This window comes from Choloepus didactylus, chromosome 10 (assembly GCF_015220235.1).
Source record: "Choloepus didactylus isolate mChoDid1 chromosome 10, mChoDid1.pri, whole genome shotgun sequence".
Classification (NCBI taxonomy): Eukaryota; Metazoa; Chordata; class Mammalia; order Pilosa; family Megalonychidae; genus Choloepus; species Choloepus didactylus.
Genome location: NC_051316.1, coordinates 22,331,114 through 22,353,896, shown reverse-complemented (window position 1 = coordinate 22,353,896; position 22,783 = coordinate 22,331,114). Strand labels below are relative to the sequence as shown.

Here is a 22,783-nt window from a genome sequence, read left to right as displayed (position 1 = left end):
ATCAGAAAACAAGGTTCTAGTCAGGCCCACCTGACCCCATATTAAATAGAGAAACAAGTCTCTTTGCTTCGGTGAGAAGGTGAGTTTATCGAAGATGCATCAACAAGGAACTGGAGGGAAAAAACTGTCCAAGACCAGTTCAGAGTGAGAAGAGTGGTTTGGGCTTTTATAACCCAAAACAGACAAAGAAATGGCTAGAATCCAGAAGAAATCAGAAGTGGGGGGAATAGAAGAACAAAGCTGTTTGTTAGCATTTTCTGGTATCTTGAAGTCCTCCATCATTCAGGCTTGTTTTTCAAGAAGGTCCTGATTATGAGACCATATGGTTACATCCCTCATATCCTACTGCAAGCAATGCTGGGAAAGTTCCTGGGAACAGAGAATAAGTTTTTGTTGTTGTTGAGATTAGAGCAACAGCAAGTTATTTTAACAAGAGCTTCTTTATGCTTAGAATAGCTCAAGGCTGCTTGAGTGAAGTGATCTTAAACAGTTTTTTTTTTCTCTGTTGGCTATTGAAGACTATACTAAGCATGTTCTAGTTTGCTAATGCTGCCAGAATGCAAAACACCAGAAATGGATAGGCTTTTATAAAGGGGGTTTATTTGGTTACACAATTACAGTCTTAAGGCCATAAAGTTTCCAAGGTAACACATCAACAATCAAGGTACCTTCACTGGAGGATGGCCAGTGGTGTCTGGAAAACCTCTGTTAGCTGGGAAGGCACGTGGCTGGCATCTGCTCCAAGTTCTGGTTTCCAAATGGCTTTCTCCCAGGATGTTCCTCTCTAGGCTGCAGTTCCTCAAAAATGTCACTCTTAGTTGCACTTGGGATATTTGTCCTCTTTCAGCTTCTCCAGAGCAAGAGTCTGCTTTCAACGGCTGTCTTCAAACTGTCTCTCATCTGCAGCTCCTGTGCTTTCTTCAAAGTGTCCCTCTTGGCTGTAGCCAGCTTGCTCCTTCTGTCTGAGCTTATATACTGCTCCAGTGATCAAGACGCACCCTCAATGGGTGGGTCCATGCCTCCATGGAAATTATCTCATCAGAGTTATCAACTACAGTTGGGTGGGTCACATCTCCATGGAAATACTCAAAGGATTCCAATCTAAGCAGCACTAAAACATCTGCCCCACAAGATTGCATCAAAGTACATGGCTTTTTCTGGGGGACATAATAGTTTCAAACTGGCACAAAGCATTTTACAGCTGAGGAATTATATTTAACATTTTCTACCTATACAGCTATCACCAGTAGTCTCTTCAAAGCCATCTAGGCCTTTCCTATCAAGCTCCTCACAATTCTTCCAGAACTCCCCTTATCCATTTAAAAAGCCATGCCAACATGTTTGGTATTTGCACACTCAGTAGCACCCCATTTCTCTGGTACCAGAATCTGTTCTGGTTTGCTTATGCTTCCAATACGCAAAATACCAGAAATGGATTGGCTTTTATAAAGGGGGTTAATTTGGTTACAAATTTACTGTTTAAAGGCCATAAAAATGTCCAAATGAAGGCATCAACATAAATAATACCTTCAGCGAAGGAAGGCCAATGGTGTCTGGAAAACCTCTGTTAGCTGGGAAGGCACGTGGCTGCAATCTGCTTGCTCCCAGATTGCGTTTCAAAATGGAGTTCTCCAACATGTCAGCATCAGCTTTCAACAGCTTTTTCAAAATGTGTCTCTCAGCTGCAGCAAGTGTGTCTGGGCCTGTGTGGCTCTTTTCAAAGTACTCCAGTAAATCAATCAAGACCCACCCTAAATGGGTGGGGCCACACCTCTATGGCAATAATCCAATCAAGGGTATTACCCACAGTTGGATGGGTCACACCTCCATGGAAACATCCCAATCCAAAGGTTCCAACGTGATCAAGACTAAATATGTCTGCCCCCACAAGATTGCCTCAAAGAACATGGCATTTTGGAGGACATAATACATCCAAACCGGCACAACATACATCCTTAACTAGAATGTGTAAAAACTGAAGTGTCTATAAAATAGCCTTAATTTGAAAAGCTTTTTCTTTTAAATATGTTATTACCTTGAACCATAAAAAATTGCCACTATTTCTGGTCAAAAAGGGACTGAATATTGGCAGTTCTGTATGATTCAACCTAATAGGAAGAGAGTGGAAACTTGGAGAATTTTACTTTGTGAAATAATTGTTTGCTTTCACATGACACTTTTAGCAGAGCTATTTGGTTTACTTGCAAAAATGTTACTGTTATTCCAATATCCTAGAAGCCTGTTAGGTGTCACTGGAATACAATAGAAGAGTTTGATTTGGGGAAAACAAAAATACAACATAGTTTTCAATAATCTTTCCTCCCAAAGGAAACTAATGTCTTAAAGAAATTGGACAGTAATTCTACCATAGCAATGAGGTAAAAAAATCAACAAAGTTATGGAAATGAGGGATGAAATCTATTTGTCTCATCAGTATTCAAATTATGCCATCTCAAAATTGGACAGTAATTCTACCATAGCAATGAGGTAAAAAAATCAACAAAGTTATGGAAATGAGAGATGAAATCTATTTGTCTCATCAGTATTCAAATTATGCCATCTCATTATATAATGCTGGTTGAGCTTGCTGACCCTGTCAGGATGGTGTTAAATTTTTTTTCTATTTTAGTCTTATAATTGTCACAACACTTCTCTTTCTTCAGCCTTCCTGCAATCTGACATGGATGCTCACAAAATAAGAGATAAATTTACAAAAATTTTGGAATGAAAATAGGCAAAGGAAGAGTTTCTTGAGTAAGCCTGACACTTTCTGTTCTATGTCCTGGGGAAAAAATATGGTGGTTTCTTTTCATATGAGCAAGTGTGTGCTGATGTGCATAAACCGTACAGAACAATAAAATCATCCATTAAATTTATTTTCATCACTCTGTTTAAATGGATAATTTCATGGAGGTCCAGACATACCAGAATATGGCTTACCAATTCATCAATTTGGATGGAGTGACAGAAGGCAATCCATAATGCGATCCATTTTTGTAAAAACAAAAGCTGCACATAATTATAAACATGTATAGTGTGTGTGTGTGTGTGTGTAAAATGAAAGACATTAGAATCACACTCTGAGGTGTGGGATTGAGGAGTAACAACTTACATTTTTGTATTGTTTGCATATTTTAAATGAGAACATGTTCATTTAAGTTCATGTATTTTCACCCTTCAAAACCATGGCCTTAATTGCTTCTCTGGCCTCTGGACTAAGGAAATTCAGCTTCTCTCTTGAAGCCCATATCAAATGTCTCCTTAATAATCTCATCGTCCTTAGTCTATCACTAATGTCTCCTGAATAACCTCATTAGTCAAAAATAATTGCTGCCTGAAGTGATGTCAGCAAAAATGGTGGTTCAGGAACTCCAAAATTCCATCCCTCCACAAAAGCAGTAAGTAAAATGGCAAAGACAGAATCATTTTGGGGGGAACTCTGGAAACGAAAAACTTACCACATCTAGGCAAATGCTTAATTAAGAAAAAGCAGCTGAGTCTCTCAGTAAAAGAGCTTTGTGGCATTTAACTGAGCTGGGCATGCTCCCCAGCTCAGTGACTGCCATGAAAACGACATTCCACATTCCCTGCTGCCCAGCAAGAATTCAATGGACCTTATTCTCAAAGAATAGTAGTTGTTTGTATTGACCAGTCTGGTGGCTCCTTACATGACCAGTTCAAAGGTTTTGCCTTTAATTTGCCTAACTCAGAAATTTCTCAGAACTGAGGCAGCTAGCAGAGGAGCTGGGGAAGAGGGAAGCATTTGTCAAAAACATTTAAAGGCCAATGTATTATTTGCTATTACATGGGAAGGGGATAAAAGTTAGGACAAATAATGGATAGACCAAAAGCCTTGGGAGAAAAGGCTGCGGAATGAGATGCTTTGGGTAATAAAGGCTTTGAAAAGCACCCACACATTCCTGGGACTCTCAATGGGCATGCACATGTCCAGCATTTGAATCTGAGAAGGCTCTAAGCTTTCACCTCTGACTGACCCTCAGGCTCTGCATAAGCAGAGAGCGTTGACTAGGGCAGAATTGTACATGCTTGTCTGAGTGTTGAAGGCATGCCCCAAGAGACACGTAGGGCCCATCTGCAATGACTAGGAGAATTTGTTGTTGTTGTTGACTCAGCTGTTTCAGGAAATCTCTGTCAAATTATGGTTGCACAATATGGCTCATGTACTAAATGCCACTGAATTGTACATTTCGAAATGGTTAAAATGGTACAATTCATGTTCATGTATTTTATTTCAATTTCTAATTTAAATGCTTGGGTTTCTAGTTAGCATAAAAAGGCAGGACTGCATGTCCTGCTTCTGTGACCATGCTCAATGTCCTGAATGCACTGGGCTGGTGGTGCACCACTACTCGCTGACCATTGGCATCACCAACCCTTTGATACATTGGGGTGAAGACATCAGCAATTAGAAGTCCCTTACACACCCACAGAGAGTACACAGAGGCAAAAGGCAGCAGGAGACTTTTCTAGTTGACCAAATCACTGGGATAAAGTAGTGTGAGCCTTCCTTTCTTAGTGCACATAACCACTTAATTAACTGCTTAATTGTTGAATGAGAATAAATGTGAATTTAGCAAGAAATTACTGGGTTGTTTTTTTCTTGGTTATCTCTTTGGATCTACATCCTTGAACTGGGTCCTTGCTCTAGCCCAAAGCACAATCTAAATTCAAAGCCCATGAGCAAGTATAATAACTGGGAGTTGTCTCAAGAATGACAAGTGGTTCTGCAGGTCTATAAGCACAGGAGTGATATAATCTGCAGTGTCATGAAGACATTAGAACAGGCCAAACGGAGGATATGAGTGTTATAACAAGGTTAGGGCAGTGGACCAGAAAGAAATGAGAGGATAGGAGCTTGCCAAGGAAACAGGAAACCTAAATATATATTTACTTACCATTTATAAGAGGAACTATATTTAAATTTCTTAAAATATTTTGAGCCTTTTTAAAGTAATATATTTCTAAGATGGAAGTATCTGGTTACCATACAAATGTGTGTATGTATGTATATACATTTAAAATTAAAATTCCTCACTGAAAAATATAAAGCCGTAAACCTCAGAAATAGATGTAGAATACTGCTATGTGGAAGGAAGAATATTCTACACAACTGGGATTTAAAATTTTAAATCTCTTGTCATAAAGACAAGAATTGAGATAAACTAGATAACTAAGGAATTGAAAAAATATGAAAAGCAGGAGGTTTTAATAAAACTTTATATATATAAAGAATAAATCTAAATGCAAAATTAGAATTTGTCATACAGCAATCACAAATTCCAAAACCTGTAAACCAAAGAGATTGTGGAGTCTCCTTCCATTGGAAATCTTTAAGGAAGTAAAACCTCTGGAACACAAAGTAAAATCTTGTTTGAGCATAAGAAGATAATTTGGATTTCTAGAGGTTCATTTCACAAACCCATAGGCCCATGAAAAAGTGAGACTGAGTCTTTAAGTCAGTGGTGCACAGGTAAATATTTAACAGGTTCTCCAAGTGCAGTTGTGACACGAATGTTGGTCATTTATTTTAATGAATCAGACAACGATGAAACAATGAATTCAAAGTCTGGAACTTAATTCACTGTCAATGATATCAATGACTTATTTGTTGACTCAGATAACAGTTTTCAAATACTAGAAAATATTTCAATTTTTCTGCTATTTACAGTGAAAACACTACAGATGCAACACACTTTTAAGATTAATTGTATAATTAGCATCTCTCCAACGCTTTCTTAAGCCCAATCAACAAAACAATAACTCGAGCCCTAGTTTTTTTCTAATTTTTTTCTAGAATCCCTGGTATATACTGAAGCTTTCAAATCCCATATACCCCCCAAAAATCTCATGTCCCAGCTTTTCCTCCCAGACTTTTATTGTTTACCTCACCTCTTATTTTTTGCCCCAGGTGGCAGGAACTTGTTCATTTGCCTTTCATTGTTTTTGAGGTATGTCCTCTGCATAGCTACTCCCTTGTGTCCATCCTTCATGGAATCCCTAGAAAGATCAACACAGACAAATTCAGTTCTTTGGGAGCAAGGTCCACTGTAATCCTTCTGTAGCCTTGTACCCACATGGGGCAAAGCTAAGTTAAAATGCCACAAAACTCTCTCATTTTTCAGTGGCCTTTCCCCTGGTCAAGTGTTGGCTTTATTGCTGTAAACCTTTGACTACCTTCCAGAGTTCCAATAAGGTTGTTACTGATCATTTTTTCCAGGTTTTTTAGTGTTTCTGGAAAGAGATGGACTCTCAGATTTCCCTAGACTGCATTTTCGGTGATGTCACACTCTCTTTTTATTAGCCAATCCCTTGTGACTCCCATCTCCTATTATAGTTAATAATTCTTTATATTAATCATTCCTTGTTGAAATTACTGTGCGTTTTTTTCTCTCCTGATCAGACCCAGACTAATACAACCACTTGGAAAATCTACCATTCTTACCAACTGTGCTGGAAGGGGGAAAAGGGGCAACCCCAAATAAGAATTCAGATGTACACTGTTCTTAACTAATTCTCTAGTAGTTTTTCATGTATAAATGCTTCGCATTTTGTTGTTTGCGTTTGATTATATTCTAGAACCTCAGAATGATTGTTTTTGACAATTTGTGAAACTTTATACTTGTGTTTGAGGGAGAGAATTTGCCAACCTCTTCACACTGACATAGGCAGAAGTTTCTCCAATTTTTGAAATTAATTTTAATAATATATTTTGCTGTATTAAGACTAATTTAATATAGTCTCACCAGACTTTTATGGGCTTATTATTTGCAATTCATTAAAGAATGAAAAAAAAATTCAGTATTATTTCCTAAAACAGGTAGCTTTTTCATTATGGACAAATATTAGTAGAAACAGTAAGAGAATTCACTAAGAAACAAGGTTAATATTAAAAAAAGCAGCTTTCCTATATACAAATAAGTTGTTAGAAAATATAATTTAAAAGTTCTATTTACAAAAATAATCAAATTGGATAGAACAAATCTAATAAGAAATGTTTATATGTACATTTATATGTAGAACATTAACCTTTATTGAGGGATTTAAAGAAGACTTGAATTTCGGAAAGCATTATATTATTCTCAGGAAGTCATTACTTTTGTAAAAATGTCATGTATCACTAATTAATTCACAATTTCTCATTAATTAATTCAATTTAATATGCTAATTAAAACCTCAACATGATCATTTTAGGAGTTGGACCCTAAAAATATATTCTAAACTTTATCTGAATAGATAGCATGTGAGAATAGCCAGGAAAAAGTCAGCAAATAAAGAGACTTCATAGTAGACTAGTATTAAAACCTATATCGAGACTACAGAAATTAACACAGTGTGGTGCATGGTGCACTGAAAGATCAAGGGAACAAAATACAGAGTCCACAAATAGATACAAGTACATAATGGAATTTACTACATAATAAAAATAGATTTTCAAATTAACAATAATGGGTTATTAAAAAATCTATGGCACACCCCAGATTTGGGGAGGAAAATAACTGCATAACTCTTTTAATTCTTATACCAAAATCAATTTAATATATTAAGATTTAAATAAAGTCATGAAATATTAGAAGAAAACATGGAAGAATATTTATGTACCTTGAATTTGGATGGCCTTCCAAAGCATGACACCAATACCAATGGTGAAAAAGTAAAAGACTGATAAATAGGACCATATAAAAACTTAACACTTTTACTTGGCCAAAACAACAGCAAGAAATTATAAGTAACGCTCAAAGACAAATATCGAAGATAGACTGCAGGCACAACTGCAAAACATAACGGGATGGGCTAATCTACAAAGCATCTTACACCTCAAAGAGAAAAAGGACCCAAACCCAATAAAAATATGGACATAGACCATGAATACTGAATTCATTTAGCCTCTCTAATAATATTCAGTGTTGAATGGATGTGAGGAAACAGTGTAACTGGTACATTCTTTTTTGAAGGCTGTTAACATTTTTCAGGTTTTTCATGTGTATGCTTTTTAATTGAACAATTCTATATTTTTGGCATTTGTGCCACATAATCACACAAATATGCAAAGATGTATGGGCTGTAATTATTTATAATGGTGAAAACTGGAAAGAAATTAAATATCCATCAAATTGGATGGATTAAATAAATATATCTCTACAACGGAATAAAATGCATATAAGAAAAAGAATGAGATAGTTACACAAAGCATACCCAGACAACTGGACCACAAAACAATGTTAAGTGTAAAAACAAATGAGTAGTCATTTGTGGTTTTCCAAAAATGTAAGTTTGTGTCTACACTGAATAAAGTCTAGAATCAAACACTAGGTTATATTTGAGAAGTGGGAGGGAGAATGAAAAGAAACCTTCCTTTATCCCATCACGCATTGGGGAATTTTGATCAATTGAGCATGTCTATAATTTTAAAATGAATTTTTAAATGTATTTACATAAAATAGACAAAACAGGAAAAACTGTCAAGCGTTTAAGGGATAGCGAGGTTTATTTAACAGCCTTGTTCAGTACATAACATAAGGGGTCTGAAAAAAAAAGCAAGCTTACTTAGGATTTTCTAACACTATGTAATAAAGAAGAGCATCCATTTGCATAAAACATGTACATGTGGTTGGACTGACAGCTTATTAAACATTTAGCTTCCACATTAAAAGTACAACAATTTCTAAATAGAAAACTGCATTCCAACAACAAAAACAGGATATTTGAATATTTTAAAACCGGTTAACTTGTTAATGAAAAATACGCCTTTTTATCTTTCCCAAAGGAAGCCCACTTAATACCGCGTAGAATCCATTTTTGAAAAGTCGGAAAATTCAGCGCGATTAAGAAGGCAAATCCGTGACCATTGGGAATGGACCAACAGAGGCGATTAAGTTCCCAGCCAGGGAAACTCCACCCACGGCGGCCGGGGACGCGGCCGCGGAGCTGTCCCGAGACGCGTGGCCGCGAGGGACGCGCCCAGACCCGGCCGAGCGAAGCGAGGGGACGCGCGAGGAAGCTGCAGGCGCAGGGCCGAGAAACGGCCGCGAGAGCCCTGGTCCGCCCGCGACCCCGCCCGCCGCCGCCGCCACCCACCCTACCCTCCCCACGCAGATCGCAAGCCCCACGTGGACACCTCCAGACCCGGGAGACGGAGCGCGGTCCGGGAGCAGTTACGCGCGTCCCCCTCAACACCCCCCAGGCCCGGCTCCTCCTGGGAGGCGCTCCGGTCCGGGGTCCCAGGCCAGGAAAAGAAGGCAAGGAGCTGGGAAATTAAGCTTTGCGCTGTTTTCGGTTAGATTGCACTAACTTCTTGATGATTGTCCCAATGTGAAGAGGATCACATAAATATCTTAATAATTTTAATAATAGATGTTTCTGTTTATCATTGAGATATAAGAAATAATTGATGTTAAAAGTAATATTGACCAAAAACATGATCAATATCTGTAATTTAGTAAAAAGTTCCTATGGTGTTATGACCATATGTGCCTAAGTTGGTGCAATCGAGAGGATGCTCACAAAGGTTTAAGGAAGTCATCTTTGGGGTGCATGATAACCAATTCGTATTTTCGTTGTCAGTGTTTTCGTGTATTTGCTTATGTATCTTTGAAAAGCTATCCTGCTTTTTTTGTTCTTACCTGAAGTAAATATGCTGGTCACAATTACTACTCTTCTGTAGGTCTGCTGTGCTCCATTTTATTTACATTTCTCAGCCATATTCCCAGGTACTTGGACTTCTGTTTGCTCTGAGCTTAAAAGGCACACCAGTGGAGAAAAATCCATATTTTTTTCTTTTTATTTCTGTAAACAGAAAATTAGAAAATACTGAATAAGCATCCATGTATACCTATTTCCTCGATTTAAAAAATCTTAGCACTTTGCCCAGTTTTACTTGCCTAATTGTTTTGTTTTTTTTTTTTAAACTTTTTTATTTTGTAATATATTCAAACTTAAAAGACAGTTGCAAAAATAATTCAAACCCCATACGGAGAACCCCAACATGCCCTCACCTCCATCACATTTTGCCACCTTTGCCATATCATTCTATCTTTCATCTATTTTCTGAACATTTGAGAACAGGTTGCCCACATCACACTCCTTAAACATAATACTTCCATGTACATTTCCTATGAACAGGGATGTTCACTTATGTAATCACCTTAAGTGCAGTTATCAAATTCAAGAAATGTAACATTGATATGAAGCTTACAATCTATATTCCAAGTTTTTCTTACATCCCACAAATGACCTTTTGAGCCTTTTCTCCTCCATCCAGGAACATGTATTGCACTTAACTGTCACTATCTCTTTACTTACTTTCTTTCTTTTTTTACATTGTGGAGATACATACACATAAATCTTCTCACCCCCAACCCCTCCCCCAAGCATACCATTCACAGAGATTGGTCACATTCACAATTTTGCAGTACCCTAACCCTATCTCATTACAAGATCTTTCCCCTTACTCCAAACAGCAAACCTACACTGATTTTGCATTAACTCCTCATTCCCCTTGTGCCCCGCCCCTGGTAACCTATACTCTAATTTGTCTCTGTGAGTTTGCATATTCTCTGGTGTTTTATTTGAGGTTATCGCTGGGATTAAATTTAACATCCTAAATCTATAGCAATCTTGTTTGCTTTGATACCAACTTCAACACTACACACACATTATGTTCCCATACCCCTCAATTCCCCCCCACCTTTATGTAGTTCTTGTCTCAAATCACATGTTTATACATTGTAAGTCCCAAACCATTGATTTATCATTACACTTTATGCATTTGCCTTTTAGATATTGTAGGAAGAAAAAAGGGGAGTTACAAATAAAAAATACAGTAATTTTGGTATTTATATTTACGTTTCAATCTTCAGAACTCCATTTAACATTTGTTGTAGGGCCGCTCTAGCGGAGACAAACTCCCTCTGTTTTTGTTTTCTGGAAATGTCTTAATTCTTCCCTCGTTTTTGAAAGACAGTTTTGCCAGATATAGAATTTTTGGTTGGCAATTTTTTGCTTTCAGTACTTTAATTATTTTTTCCCACTGCCTTCTTGCTTCCATTGTTTCCTAGGAGAAACTGGCTCGTCATCTAATTGAGGATCCCTGTATGTGACATGTTGCTTTTCTTGCAACTTTCAGAATTCTCTTTGCTTGGAATTCGACTGTTTGTTTATTTATGTCACCGTGTGGCTCTATTTAGATTTATCCTGTCTGGAGTTTGTTGAGTGTCTTGGATGTGTCTATTCATGTCTTTCGTTAAATTTGAGAAGTTTTCAGTCATTATTTCCTTGAATATTCTCTCTGCTCCTATTTTTCTTTTCTTTCTGGGACTCCCACAACAAGTATATTGCTATGCTTGATGGTGTCCCACAGGTTCCTCAGGCTCTGTTCACTTTTCATTCTTTCTTTATTCTGCCTCTCAGACTGATTTCAATTGTCTTATCTTCAGTTCACTGATTCTTCTGCAGCCCTAATCTGCTGTTGAACCCCTCTAGGGAACTTTTAATTTCTGTTACTGTGCTCTTCAGCTCTATTTGGTTCCCTTTCCTAATTTCCATCACTCTACTGATATCTGTTGTTTTCCTGATTTCCTTTAGTTCTTTGTCCATGTTTTCTTTTAACTCTTTGAGCATACTTAGGACCATTTTTTAAAAGTCTTTTTTTGGTATGTCCCAGGTTTGGTCCTTCTCATTGATGGTTTCTAACACTGTAATCTTTTTTGACTGGGTCACTGCTTCCTGTTTCTTTATGTTTTATAACCTTTTGTTGAAACCTGGACATTTTGATATTTAAATGCATGTCACTGAAATTTAGACTCTGAGGCATCTCTTCCTTAAGTTTGTATCTAGCTGCTGTTATGACAGGTTTCCTTGAATACAAAGAAATTGAAAAAAAAAAAAAAAAAAGGAAAAATATACCTTTTTCAGTCTTTGCTCTCCTGTAGAGGTTATCCATACAATAAGTTTGAAGAACAGCTCCAGGCCAAAGCACAGGGGTCTCCTGGGGTCCTTTCATGCATGGTTCATCTTGGGCATGCACTTGTGGCCCTAGGAACTCCTTGTTTCCACAAATACAAATGTTCCCCTCTTCCCTAGGAAACAGTTTCCTCACAGTCCTGGGCACTGCCTACAGCCAGCAATCCCTTGCCCCACACAGCCACAACTTGATTGCTCTCCCACAGTGCTCTATAGGAGAGCTCTGTGAGCCATCTTCTACACATAGGGCAAGTTCTGGGACAATGAGTCCCTCAGGCCACCACCAGGCGAATTGAGCCAGAAATACATGCTCTCAGAAGGTGCATGAGGATTACTCTGCTTTCTCTGGAACTGGGGCCTGGAATTCACACTCAGAGTGTGAGTCAGCTCCTTGTCAAGCTGATGAGGGGTCAGAGAACCAGGAGATCCTATGCTTTTAAGTGCCCTTTTTCTTGATTGGGTGCTTTCCTGCTATTGCAGTACTTTGCTTTCTGAAGCTTTGAGAAAAATATTTCTGCCAGTTCTTGCTGGTTCTTCAAAGTTTCTGTGGGGGAACAGAGCCCAGAAAGAACCAGTCTTAGATTTGCATAGCCATAAGCAATTCTTGATCAAAACCCTGCCCGGAGTGAGCCAAACTTGGTGATGTCACCACCTCTAGCAGCCACCACAGACTGGCTGACAGTGGAGGGTTTGGGCCAGCTTTGAAAACATGAACTGAAGAGGCCAGGAACAGGCTGCCCAGGAAAAGCCAATTCATTGGGGAGCTTGTGAGAGTGATGTCGGGGTGTGGGACAACCTGCCAGAGGTGAGAAATTCTGTCTCCACCTTTCTGGAAACAGCCCCGATCCCTTCCTTCTCCACACTGCAAATTCTGCACTGCTCTCACACCTGGCCCTCACCACATGTAATGTTAGTCATGTTTTCCTGACTTCACAGAATCCCAGAGTGATGTTTCCTGAAGGATTTCCAAGGGTATCTACCTCCAATTCATTTGAAAGCTTTAAAGAAGTTGGGCCTGAAAGGGTCACTGACTTGTCCAGGGACATTCTTTTTGTTTGTGATGGAGCCAGGAGGAAAATACAGTGCCCTTCACTCTCTCTCAGGTAAGTCATCAAAAGCATCTTATCATAAAGTTCTTTTGAAAAACTGTAACTTTTTACTGGGCTTTCTGTGGATCTTTTGACTCTAGGGATAAATAGTATTGCTAGGAAAAATTATAAATGATGCAGCCTGAGTATGTTTTCTATTATGTAAACTTTTAGGGAAAGATTGAGTAGTTTCCCTCCAGTTGCCAGTTTGCTTAGATTTGAGTTTAGTCATGAGTATGCATTGCATTGAATTATATTGAATTATATTTCTGATCTTTTGGACTAAAGGTATAGATTATTGCCTTATCCTTATTCTTTAGTGTACTTTAATTTTAATAATATTTTGTTTTCTGCATTGTTTCTATTAATCAGTAACAGGAACACTTAACTTACTGTTAAATAAATAGAAAAAGGGTTTATATTTAACCCGGGAAAAACTGAAGGCACGGGTTCTCGTGATCGTTTGGCTTTCACACGTGGACAGGTGCTGCCTTGTATATATTCTCGTGCTTTTTCAAGTACCATAAGGTCATGTTCCTATAGGGAGGCTTCTTCCCAGCTGCCGTATTTTGAGAGGTGACTCTGGGAGGTGTAAGACAAGTTAGATCTCTCATGCCCCAGTCCTCTTTCTTTCCCTCCAACTGAACCTTAATTCTCTGCACTCTCCCAAGAGATGGAGAAAATGAACAAATCTGAGGTGAGCTCTTTATTCATTCTCCACTTTGTATGGCACAGATTTAGGAGGTTTATAAGGATCCATGCATTAAATGGAAAAGGAGAAATAGATCTTGTCAATCCTGGGGAAAATACACAATTCAGGTGTTTTATTTACTCTGATACTTGCTGTTGGCTTTTGGTAGTTAACTTTTGTCAGGGTGAATAGCCTCCCTCCAGTTACCAGTTTGCTTAGATTTCAATTTAGTCATGAATGTGCAGCGAGTTACATTGAGTACTTTTCCTGTATCTATTAGAATTTCTTCAGAAATTTCCCAGCAAGATGGCTGAGTGGTGAGGTGTAGGTTTTAGTTACTCCTCCAGAGCAGTAGGTAGAAAGCCAGGAACTGCGTGGACCAGACACCGCAGAACAATTTGACTCTGGGCATACTTCATACAACACTCACAAACATGTGGAACAGCTGAGATCAGTGAAATCTGTAAGTTCTTGTGGCCAGGGGACCCGCACCCCTCCCTGCTAGGCTCAGTCCCGTGGGAGGAGTGGCCATCAGTGCTGGGAACCAGGAGGGAGAACTGCAGTTGCAGCTGTAATTGAAAACTCAGACTGCTGACTGAAACTCCCAACAGAGATAGACTGAGGCCAGACACCGGAGAATTCGAGAGCAGTCCACCCAGCGGGGAGGAGATAGGGCTAGCAAAAACAGCTAAATAAATAAATAAACAAATAAATAAATAAAAACAGAGACTTTTTGGAGTTCTGGTGAACATAAAACAGAGAAGGGCAGGGCTCAGGCAGAGTCAGGCTCATATGCAAATCCAGAGGGCAAGGTCCCTGGTCTGAAGAGCTGGTTTCTCTGCTTTCTTGATTGTTCCTTAATGGCCCTACTCTCCTTGTCTCTCAGCATTTCAATAGCCCATTAGATCTGCAAGGAGGGCCCTTATTTTTTTTTTTCTCTCTCTCTTTTTCTAAAACAATTACTCTAAGAAGCTCATTACAGAAGGCCTCAAAGACTTGCAATTTGCGCCCAGGCAAGAGCAGAGATAAGATAGTTCTGAGAGACAAAGCAATCAGTGTAGTGGCTGAGAATATTCGCTAAATGCCACAACTCCTCAAGTAAAGGGGGGCATCCCCTTACAGCCATCTTCCCGGAGGGCGGGGAACACTCCTGCCCAGTGCCAATGCCACGGCCCAGAGCTGCCCCAAACAACCCAGTGTGATGGGAAGTGTTTCCAACAACACATGCACACACCACAATGTAGGGCATGGACAACAACCTTTCGAGCACCCGCAGCTAATTGTCCCAGAGCCTGGAAGGCAGAGCTGTGTGAAAAGGGGGAAATTAACACACCCCATTCAGGAATCCTTTCAGCAGACTGGGAACACCCCTACACAGCCGTGCAGCTCAGAACTTCCCTTGGGGGATGGTGCTCACCTGTGATGTAGCACAGTCTTCCCCCAGCAGGGGACCTAGGAGGGCACGGCTTAGAAGAAGGACCCACTTGCAAGTCCCAGGGACCATACGCCAATACCAAGGACTTGTGGGTCAGCAGCAGAGACAAACTGTGAGACTGAACTGAAGGATTAGACTATTGCAACAGCTTTAAATCTCTAGGAACACCTGGGAGATTTGATTATTAAAGCCACCCTCCCTTCCTAACCACTCAGACACATGCCCCACATTCAGGGCGGGAAGCACCAACTACACACACAAACCTGGTGCACCAATTGGACCCTACAAGACTCACACCCCCACTCATCACAAAGACAAAGTTGGGGAGAACTGGATTGAGGGTAATAGGTGGCTCGTGGATGCCACTTGCCAGTTAGAGAAAGTGTACTCCTCAAAGCTGTAGATCTGACAAATTGGACATAAGTGTCTGAATCAACCAACATATCCTAAAAGAACTCTATCAAGTTAAGCAAATGCCAAGAGGCCAAAAACAACAGAAAAATTTTAAAGTATATGAAACAACCAGATGATATGGATAACCCAAACCCAAATACCCATATCAAAAGATCAGAGGAGACACAACTTGGAGCAATTAATCAAAGAACTAAAGACAAACAATGAGAGCATGGCACAGGATATAAAGGACATAAAGAAGACCCTAGAAGAGCATAAAGAAGAAATTGCAAGAGTAAATTTAAAAATAAATGATCTTATGGAAATAAAAGAAACTCGACCAAATTAAAAAGGTTCTGGATACTCACAGAGGAAGCTGAACAGCGAATCAGTGACCTCGAGGATGACAGAATGAAAAAACAAAAGAAAGAATGGGGTAAAAAATTGAAAAAATTGAAATGGACCTTGGGGGTATGATAGATACTATAAAATGACCAAATATAAGACTCATTGGTGTTCCAGAAGGGGAAGAGAAGGGTAAAGGTCTAGGAAGAGTATTTAAAGAAATTGTTGGGGAAAACTTCCCAAATCTTCTAAACACTGTAAATACACAAATCATAAATGCCCAGGGAACTTCAAATAGAATAAATCCAAATAAACCCACTCTGAGACATATTCTGATCAAAATGTCAAATGCTGAAGAGAAAGAGCAAGTTCTGAAAGCAGCAAGAGAAAAGCAATTCCCGACTTACAAAGGGAACAGCATAAGACTAAATAATGACTACTCAGCAGCCACCATGGAGGCAAGAAGGCAGTGGCATGACATGTTTAAAATTTTGAGAGAGAAAAATTGCCAACCAAGAATTCTTTATCCAGCAAAGTTCTCCTTCAAATTTGAGGGAGAGCTTAAATTTTTCAAAGACAAACAAATGCTGAAAGAATTTGCTAACAGGAGGCCTGCCCTACTTGAGATACTAATGGGAGCCCTACCGAAAGAGAAACAAAGAAAGGAGAGAGAGACATGGAGAAAGGTTCAGTACTAAAGAGATTCCATATGGGTGCATTAAAGGACATTAAGAGAGAGAGGAAAAAAATATATCTGACAAAGATAAACCAAAGGATAGGATGGCTGATTCAAGAAATGCCTTCACAGCAATAACATTGAATGTAAGTGGATTAACTCCCCAATTCAAAGATATAGATTTGCAGAATGGATCAAAAAAAAAAAATGAACCATGAATATGTTGATACAAGAGACTCATCTTAGACACAGGGAGACAAAGAAATTGTAAGTGAAAGGATGGAAAAAAATATTTCATGCAAGCTACAGCCAAAAGAAAGCAGGAGTAGCAATATGAATCTCAGATAAAATAGACTTTAAATGCAAGGATGTTATGAAAGACAAAGAAGACCACTACATACTAATAAAAGGGGCAATTCAACAAGAAGAAAAAACAATCATAAATGTTTATGCATCTAATCAAGGTGCCACAAAATACATGAGACAAACACTGGTAAAACTAAAGGAAGCAATTGATGTTTCCACAATAATTGTGGGAGACTTCAACACATCACTCTCTCCTATAGATAGATCAGCCAGACAGAAGATCAATAAGGAAACTGAAAACCTAAACTATCTGATAAATGAATTGGATTTAACAGACATATATAGAACATTGCATCCCAAATCACCAGGATACACATCCCTCTCTAGTGCTCATGGAGATTTCTCCAGAATAGATCATATGCTGGGACATAAAACAAGCCTCAACAAATTTAAAAAATTGAAATTATTCAGAGCGCCTTCTCTGACCACAATGGAATACAATTAGAAGTCAATACCCATCAGAGACTTAGAAAATTCACAAATACCTGGAGGTTAAACAACACACTCCTAAACAATCAGTGGGTTAAAGAAGAAATAGCAAGAGAAATTGCTAAATATATAGAGACAAATGAAAATGAGAACACAGCATATCAAAACGTATGGGATGCAGCAAAACTGGTACTGAGGGGGAAATTTTTAGCACTAAATGCATACATCAAAAAGGATGAAAGAGCTAAAATCAAATAATTAATGGAGCAACTGAAGAAGCTAGAAAATGAACAGCAAACCAATCCTAAATCAGGTAGAAGAAAAGAAATAACAAGGATTAAAGCAAAAATAAATGACATAGAGAACAAAAAAACAAGAGAGAGAATAAATAACACCAAAAGTTGGTTCTTTGAGAAGATCAACAAGATTGACAAGCCCCTAGCTAGACTGACAAAATCAAAAAGAGAGAAGGCCATATAAACAAAATAATGAATGAGAAAGGTGACATTACTGTGGATCCTGAAGAAATTTAAAAAATTATAAGAGGATACTATGAACAACTGTATCCCAACAAACTGGATAATGTAGAGGAAATGGACAATTTCCTGGAAACATATGAACAACCTACACTGACCAGAGAAGAAATAGAAGACCTCAACCAACCAATCACAAGCAAAGAAATCCAATCAGTCATCAAAAAGCTTCCCACAAATAAATGCCCAGGGCCAGATGGCTTCACAGGAGAATTCTACCAGACTCTCCAAAAAGAACTGACACCAATCTTACTTAAACTCTTTCAAAACATCGAAGAAAACAGAACACTACCTAACTCATTTTATAAAGCTAACGTCAATCTGATACCAAAACCAGGCAAAGTTGCTACAAAAGGGAACACTACAGGCCAATCTTCCTAATGAATATAGATGCAAAAAAATCTCAACAAAATACATGCAGATCGAATCCGAACACACATTTAAAAGATCATACACCACGACCAACTGGGGCTCATTCCAGGCATGCAAGGATGGTTCAACATAAGAAAATCAATCAGTGTATTACAGCACATTAACAAATCGAAAGAGAAAAATCAAATGATCATCTCAATAGATGCTGAAAAAGCATTTGACAAAATCCAACATCCCTTTTTGATAAAAACACTTCAAAAGGTAGGAATTGAAGGAAACTTCCTCATTATGATAAAGAGCATATATGAGAAACCCACAGCCAGCATAGTACTCAATGGTGAGAGACTGAAAGCCTTCCCTCTAAGACCAGGAATGAGACAAGAATGCCCACTGTCACCACTATTATTCAACATTGTGCTAGAAGTGCTAGCCAGGACAATCCGGCAAGACAAGGAAATAAAAGACATCCAAACTGGAAAGGAAGAAGTAAAACTGTCATTATTTGCAGATGATATGATCTTATATCTGATAAACCCTGAGAAATCAACAATACAGCTACTAGAGCTAATAAACAAGTTTAGCAAAGTAGCAGGATACAAGATTAATGCACATAAGTCAGTAATGTTTCTATATGCTAGAAATGAACAAAGTGAAGAGACACTCAAGAAAAAGATACCATTTTCAATAGCAACTAGAATAAACCTTCAACTTATTTCCTTTAAACTGTAAATATTGTAGGTGGTATAATGTATTTTCTAATGTTAACTTATTCTTGAATCCTGTATAGACCCTACTTGCTATTGGGCATGGTGAATTGCTTTTTATAGATGTTGCTAGGGTCCTTTGGCTAATACTATTTTTATGATGCATGTTTCTGAATCACAGGTTAGTTCAGCCTATAATTTTCTGTTCTCATGTGCCTATTCAATAATGGAATCATGGTTATAGCTTCATAAAAAGGGATTGGTATACTTTCCCACCCTCTTCTTTACTTTCTTCTTCCTAATAATTTATATGAGAAAATTATGTGTTATTTGTGTATTTTATGAAAATTACTTATAAATGTGGACCTTGTAATGGATTTTTGTGTGAAGGTTTTTTTTAATGCAATTTTACTGAGATATAATCACATGACATACAATCATTCCAAGTGTACAATCAGTTGTTCACAGTATCATCATATAGTTGTGCATTCATCACCACAATCAAACTTTGAACATTTTCATTACTCCAAAAAAATAAAGATTAAAATAAAAAAGAACATCCAAAACATCCCATTTCCACCCCCTCACCCCCCATTGTTCATTTACCTTTTTTAATACAGTTTAACTGAGATATGTTCACACACCCTACAGTCATCCACCGTGTACAGTTATTCACAGGGTTCATCACCACAATCAATTTTTGAACCCTTTCCTTACTCCAAAATAAAAATAAAAGCAAAAAAGAACACCTGAATCTTCCCATCCCCTCCATCCCACCCTATTCTTCATCTAATTTTTGTCCCCATTTTTCCACTTATCTGTCTATATATTGGATGGAGAGAGTGCAAGCCACAAGGTTTTCACAATTACACAGACACACTGTGCAAGCTACATAGTTACCCGATCATCTTCAAGAATCAAGGTCACTCAACCCTTTTTAGGTTCTAAAGAATTGGGGTAGCTGGTGGTGGATACCTGAAACTATCAAACTACAACCCAGAACCCATAAATCTCGAAGACAGTTGTATAAAAATGTAGCTTATGAGGGGTGACAATGGGATTGGGAAAGCCATAAGGACCACACTCCACTTTGTCTAGTTTATGGACGGATGAGTAGAAAAATAGGGGAAGGAAACAAACAGACAAAGGTACCTAGTGTTCTTTTTCACTTCAATTGCTCTTTTTCACTCTAATTATTATTCTTGTTATTTTTGTGTGTGTGCTAATGAAGGTGTCAGGGATTGATTTGGGTGATGAATGTACCACTATGTTATGGTACTGTAAACAATCGAAAGTACGATTTGTTTTGTATGACTGCGTGGTATGTGAATATATCTCAATAAAATGAAGATTAAAAAAAAAAAAAAAACTAAAGGACAAATGGGGTGGGATGGGGGGATGATTTGGGTGTTTTTTTTTCACTTTTATTCTTTATTCTTGTTCTGGTTCTTTCTGATGTAAGGAAAATGTTCAGAGATAGATTGTGGTGATGAACGCATAACTATGTTATCATACTGTGGACAGTGGATTGTATATCATGGATGATTGTATGGTATGTGAATGTATTTCAATAAAACTGAATTTAATAAAAAAAATAAATAATTAATTAATTAATTAAAAAAAAAAAAGAATCAAGGTCACTGGGTTGCAGTTTGACAGCTTCATATATTTCCCTCTAGCCATTCCATGTGTGAAGGTTTTGATTATTGTATCACTTTATTAAATAAATGGTCATAGGTTTATTCTTGATATCTGTTTTTATGTTAATTTAACATTTTTCATTCTATTCTCATAAAAATTGTACAGTTTTGTTTTAATGTATTTTCATAACCTGGTTCATAGTATTCTTTTATGATTTTAAAGTCATTATTTTACCTGTTACTATCAATAATTCCTATTTCATCAGTTTTGAAATTTTATTTTAATATAGAGGCTGCTGATGAAAAAAGAACAAAATATGGTCTAGTTGGCCTGACCTGAAACCAAGAATTTCTGTGGGGTCTTGACATTTTCTGCTGGCAGCATTCTCTAATTACTTAGAGTAGAGGGAATGCACACTCACCCATTTCAATGCCTTCTTCCACTAGACACCTAGCTGTTAATTTTTTTTATTTTTTTGAATAAGTAATTATTCATACAGCTATAAAATCTAAAAAGGTATTGCAAGTTTGGGAGGTCCCCAAGACCACTTGGAAGTTCAATGAGTCCCTAAGACTCAGAGAACTCAGAAAAGCTACCATGGTTTACTACAGCAAAAGGATACAAACCAAAATCTGCAAAGGAAAGAGGAGCAAAGGGCCGAGTCCAGGAGAGGCCAGGTGTGAACTGCCAGTTGCCCTCTCTCAGCAACAGAATGTGATAACACACCAGGAGTACTACCAGTCAAGGAAGCTCACCTGACCCTTGTTCCCGGAGTTTTATTGGGGGTTGGTCATGTAGGCAATCCATGAACATGGGATGTCCTTCCATTTCTTTAGGTCTTATTTTCTTTTAGCAGTGTTTTGTAGATTTCTGTGTACAAGTGTTTTACATCCTTGGTTAGATTTATTCCTAGACATTTGATTCCTTTAGTTGCTACTGTGAATGGAATTTTTTTTCTTGATTTCTTCTTTTGATTGTTCATTGCTTGTGCATAGAAACACTACTGATCTTGCTTTCCACCACTTTGCTGAATTCATTTATTAGCTCTAGGAGCTTTGTTGTAGATTTTTCAAGATTGCCTGTATTCGAATCATATCATCTGCAAATGGGGAAAGTTTTACTTCTTCCTTTCCAATTTGGATGCCTTTCATTTCTTTTTCTTGCCTAAAAATTGATCTGGCCAGAACTTGCTGTATGATGTTGAATAACAGTGGTGATGGTGGACTTTCTTGTCTTGTTCCTGATCTTATAGGGAAAGCTTTCAGTCTTTTACCATTAAGTTGCGTGTTAAGCTGTGGGTTTTTTATATATTCTTTTTATCGTGTTGAGGGAGTTTCCTTCTATTTCTAATTTTCTAAGTGTTTTTATCACAAAGGGCTGCTGGACTTTGTCAAATTACTGTTCTGCATCAATCGAGATGATCATCTGTTTTTTTCTTTCTTTCATTCTGTTAATGTGGTGTATCACATTAATTGATTTTCTTTTATTGAACCACCCTTGCATACCTGGAATAAATCTCACTTGATCATGGTTTATAATTCTTTTGATGTGCTGTTGGATTCAGTTTGCTAGTATTTTGTTGCAGATTTTTACTCTATATTCTTAAGAGACTTTGGTCTGTAATTTTCTTTTCCTGTGCTATGTTTATCTGGCTTTGGTATAAGGGGGGTGTTGGCCTCTAGAATTAATTAGGGAGTATTCCCTTCTCTTGATTGTTTTGAAGAGTTTGAACAGGATGGTGTTAGTTCTCCTATAAAGCCATCTGACCCTGTGCTTTTCTTTTTTGGGAGTTTTTTGATGACTAATTCAGTCTCTTTACTAGTTATTGGTCTTTTGAGTGCTTCTATTTCTTTGTGAGTCAGTATAGGTAGCTTGTGTGTTTCTAGGAATTTGTCCATTTCATCTAGATTATGTAATTTATTGGCATACAGTTGTTCATAGTATCTTCTTGTAGTCCTTTTCATTTCAGTGAAGTTGGTAATAACGTCTCCCTTTCCATTTTTTATTTTAGTTATTTGTGTCATCTCTTTTTTTTCTCAGTCTAGCTAAAGGTGTGAAAATTTTATTGATCAAAGAACCAACTTTTTGTTTTGGTGATTCTTTATCAATTTTTTACTCTCCGTTTCATTTC

General features: G+C 37.9%; 1 protein-coding gene across 1 annotated transcript in view; it reads left to right on the top strand.

The window, feature by feature from the left end:
- Positions 1-22,783, top strand: part of LOC119545125 (serine/arginine-rich splicing factor SR45-like) — a 71,491-nt gene that overhangs the window by 39,930 nt on the left and 8,778 nt on the right. The window contains exons 3-4 of the mRNA XM_037850725.1: positions 8,903-9,257; positions 12,916-13,082. Of these exons, the coding sequence (XP_037706653.1) occupies positions 8,903-9,257; positions 12,916-13,082 (522 nt within the window). The remainder of the gene's footprint in view (positions 1-8,902; positions 9,258-12,915; positions 13,083-22,783) is intronic.